We start from the raw sequence: 2,444 nt of genomic DNA on the forward strand, positions 1-2,444 counted from the left end.
TAGTGCAATTATGTAAGTGCATGACTCTGTTTTGCTTTGTGAGTATAATTGTACTGAAATTACCTTGTATGTTTCTCCTTGTTAAAAAATAAAATAAAAATAAAAATAAATAAAATTTAAAAAAAAAGATACAATATATTATAAAGTACCAGTCGCAGGGGCCATTGTTATGCAACAGTTTTACATTCCTCTGATAACACTAACAACCACTCAGCACAGTTGCTGCCAGATGTTTGGAGCCAGTGATAGAGCAGAGATGGGGTGCGCACAGTACCTGGTGATGGCAGCAAACATGTTGGTGACTGAGGGCAGGCAGACTTTGAGGGGGTTCAGCTGACACATCACAACCCGCTCCAGGTTCAGACTCTGCAGGTACTCCAAACCTGACACACACACAGACACACACAGACAGACACACACACACACACAGATACACACAAACAGACACAGACACACAGACACAATTTCAACAATATTCAGGTGATTATACCCTAATGAAAACATAGCTATGAATAATATATTCCATTTCTGACAATAGATCCTCCTCACACACTAGACAACCAAAAAGTACCAGAATCTTTGAATTTTTAAGCTGTAAGCAGTATGCATTATTGTATGAAATAGTTATTTTATCATCAGAATGTATAATCAATTTACTTACTACTGATACACCATGAATCACTCCAATATGTCTTGCAATTAATTCTAAAACCCTGGTGTGAATGGTTTCTGACGTTAAAGGGCAGCTATTCAGTCTCTAACAGACTGTTTCATACACTCACCCTGTGTGGTTTACCCAACTTGAAGAACCAACAGTGAAGTCTGACAGTGTATGAAACTCAGGCATTCAGGGTGGTATGATGACTCCTTTATCTAACCGAGTCGTGTGTTGCAGTCCAGAGGTGTGTACCTTTCTTCATGTTGCCCTCCAGCATGGCTCTGTGTCTGAAGATGAGTGTGTAGAAGACAGCCTGGCAGGCGGTGTAGAAGGGCCCGTGCAGGCTGATGTCACAGTAGGCCTGTCTGCCACTGCTGTCCTGGCTGTCGATGTAGCGATGGATCCAGGAGAGCAGCAGGTCTAGACAGGCCCGGACTGTGCTGCAGGAGGGGGAGCGACGGAGGGGAGGAGCACACAGGATTAGAACAACAGCAGGATAAACATGGTCACAGAGAAATAAACGGCTTTAAGCGGCCTTTGTGTTTTCTTCAGCAGAAGGAACTCACAGCACGGGGATGAATTTGGCCCGTGCCAGGAAGCTTCCCAGGTATCCGGCAGCAGCCTGCCGGAGGACAGCAGGCTGAGAGGGGCTCTGCAGGATCTTCCACAGGTGATCCAGGAAGGCCTCGGCCAAGGCCTGGGACACAGAAAATACAATACAAACAGCAGTCCAGAAAGGCCTCATCTAATCAGGAGTATATTCATTAAAGTAGAAGTAACTCAAATAACAGTGACACATTTTGTGTTGTATGGATTTAGAACTATTTGAATTGAAATGTCAGTGTCCAGCACTGCAGCCCAACACTTCCTATTAGCGTTTCATAGGACGCACTGCGGCGCCGGTGTGTTTTGGTCTTTAAACTCACTAAAAAAACGTTCCTATCTTTACACATGCACTGCTGCAGCGTGGGAAGAACTGACCAGTCTGAAGCTGCAGAGGTAAAAGAGCGTGTACTGGACATGGCAGGACGCATGTGTTGGCAGAATGAGCTTGTCAAACACACTCAACAAATCTTTGTACAGATCCTTAGTCCTTTCCACGTGGAGAGAGCCTGAGAGAGAGAAAAATATGTAATAATATTAATATTATCATTATTATACAACTCTGGTGCACAGTGTAAAAGCTGTTATTCAGCTACCATTTACATGACAGACGTCCTTCACATATGCCATCAGAACAGCCATGAGGGTGTCCAGCCTCTCAGCCACCGGGTGGGCCATCACAGCCGTCGTGGAGGGGTGATCTGCTGACATATCCTCATCCTGACACACACACACACACACACACAGACTCACAGACACACAGACTCACACACACACACACAACCACACCACAACCCACACCCAACACAACACAAACCCACACAGAGAAGTCCCAGGCAAGGAAAGAACGTCATTTTCCCCTGAACACATTCAAATAAAAATCCAGGGTTTTCATTTCTTCCCAAAACTGTAATACATAACAGCAACAATACTACTGTGGGTGTGTAACCCTGTCATGTCCCTTTTCTCACATTCTCAGATATTTTGGTTAATCTGTTGTGGCATGTATTTTGAATATTTAAGATAACAAGCTGTATAAACGTTTGGGCAAATGACAAAATAACATCAAACTGTAGCACAATGTTAAAGCATGGGGGTGGGATTCTAATCATGCTTTTTGGGGTTATGTTGGTTGCAGTCAGTGCAAGAAAAAACAAGGAAACCCCTGGCCAGGTGGGAGGGG

The 2,444-nt window shown here is 44.2% G+C and overlaps 2 protein-coding genes across 2 annotated transcripts in view; one reads left to right on the forward strand and one right to left on the reverse strand.

Moving 5' to 3' along the window:
• zgc:158403 (tetratricopeptide repeat protein 39A) overlaps positions 1–2,444 on the forward strand; it is a gene marked incomplete at its 5' end in the record, with an annotated part of 767,589 nt that overhangs the window by 679,291 nt on the left and 85,854 nt on the right.
• Positions 1–2,444, reverse strand: part of rrn3 (RRN3 homolog, RNA polymerase I transcription factor) — a gene marked incomplete at its 5' end in the record, with an annotated part of 10,443 nt that overhangs the window by 1,346 nt on the left and 6,653 nt on the right. The window contains 5 exon segments of the mRNA XM_035654182.1: positions 275–383; positions 911–1,098; positions 1,225–1,355; positions 1,640–1,770; positions 1,858–1,981. Coding sequence (XP_035510075.1) covers positions 275–383; positions 911–1,098; positions 1,225–1,355; positions 1,640–1,770; positions 1,858–1,981 — 683 coding nt within the window.

This window comes from Morone saxatilis, unplaced genomic scaffold (genome assembly GCF_004916995.1).
Source record: "Morone saxatilis isolate NCDOM2014 unplaced genomic scaffold, NCSU_SB_2.0 Contig14, whole genome shotgun sequence".
Classification (NCBI taxonomy): Eukaryota; Metazoa; Chordata; class Actinopteri; family Moronidae; genus Morone; species Morone saxatilis.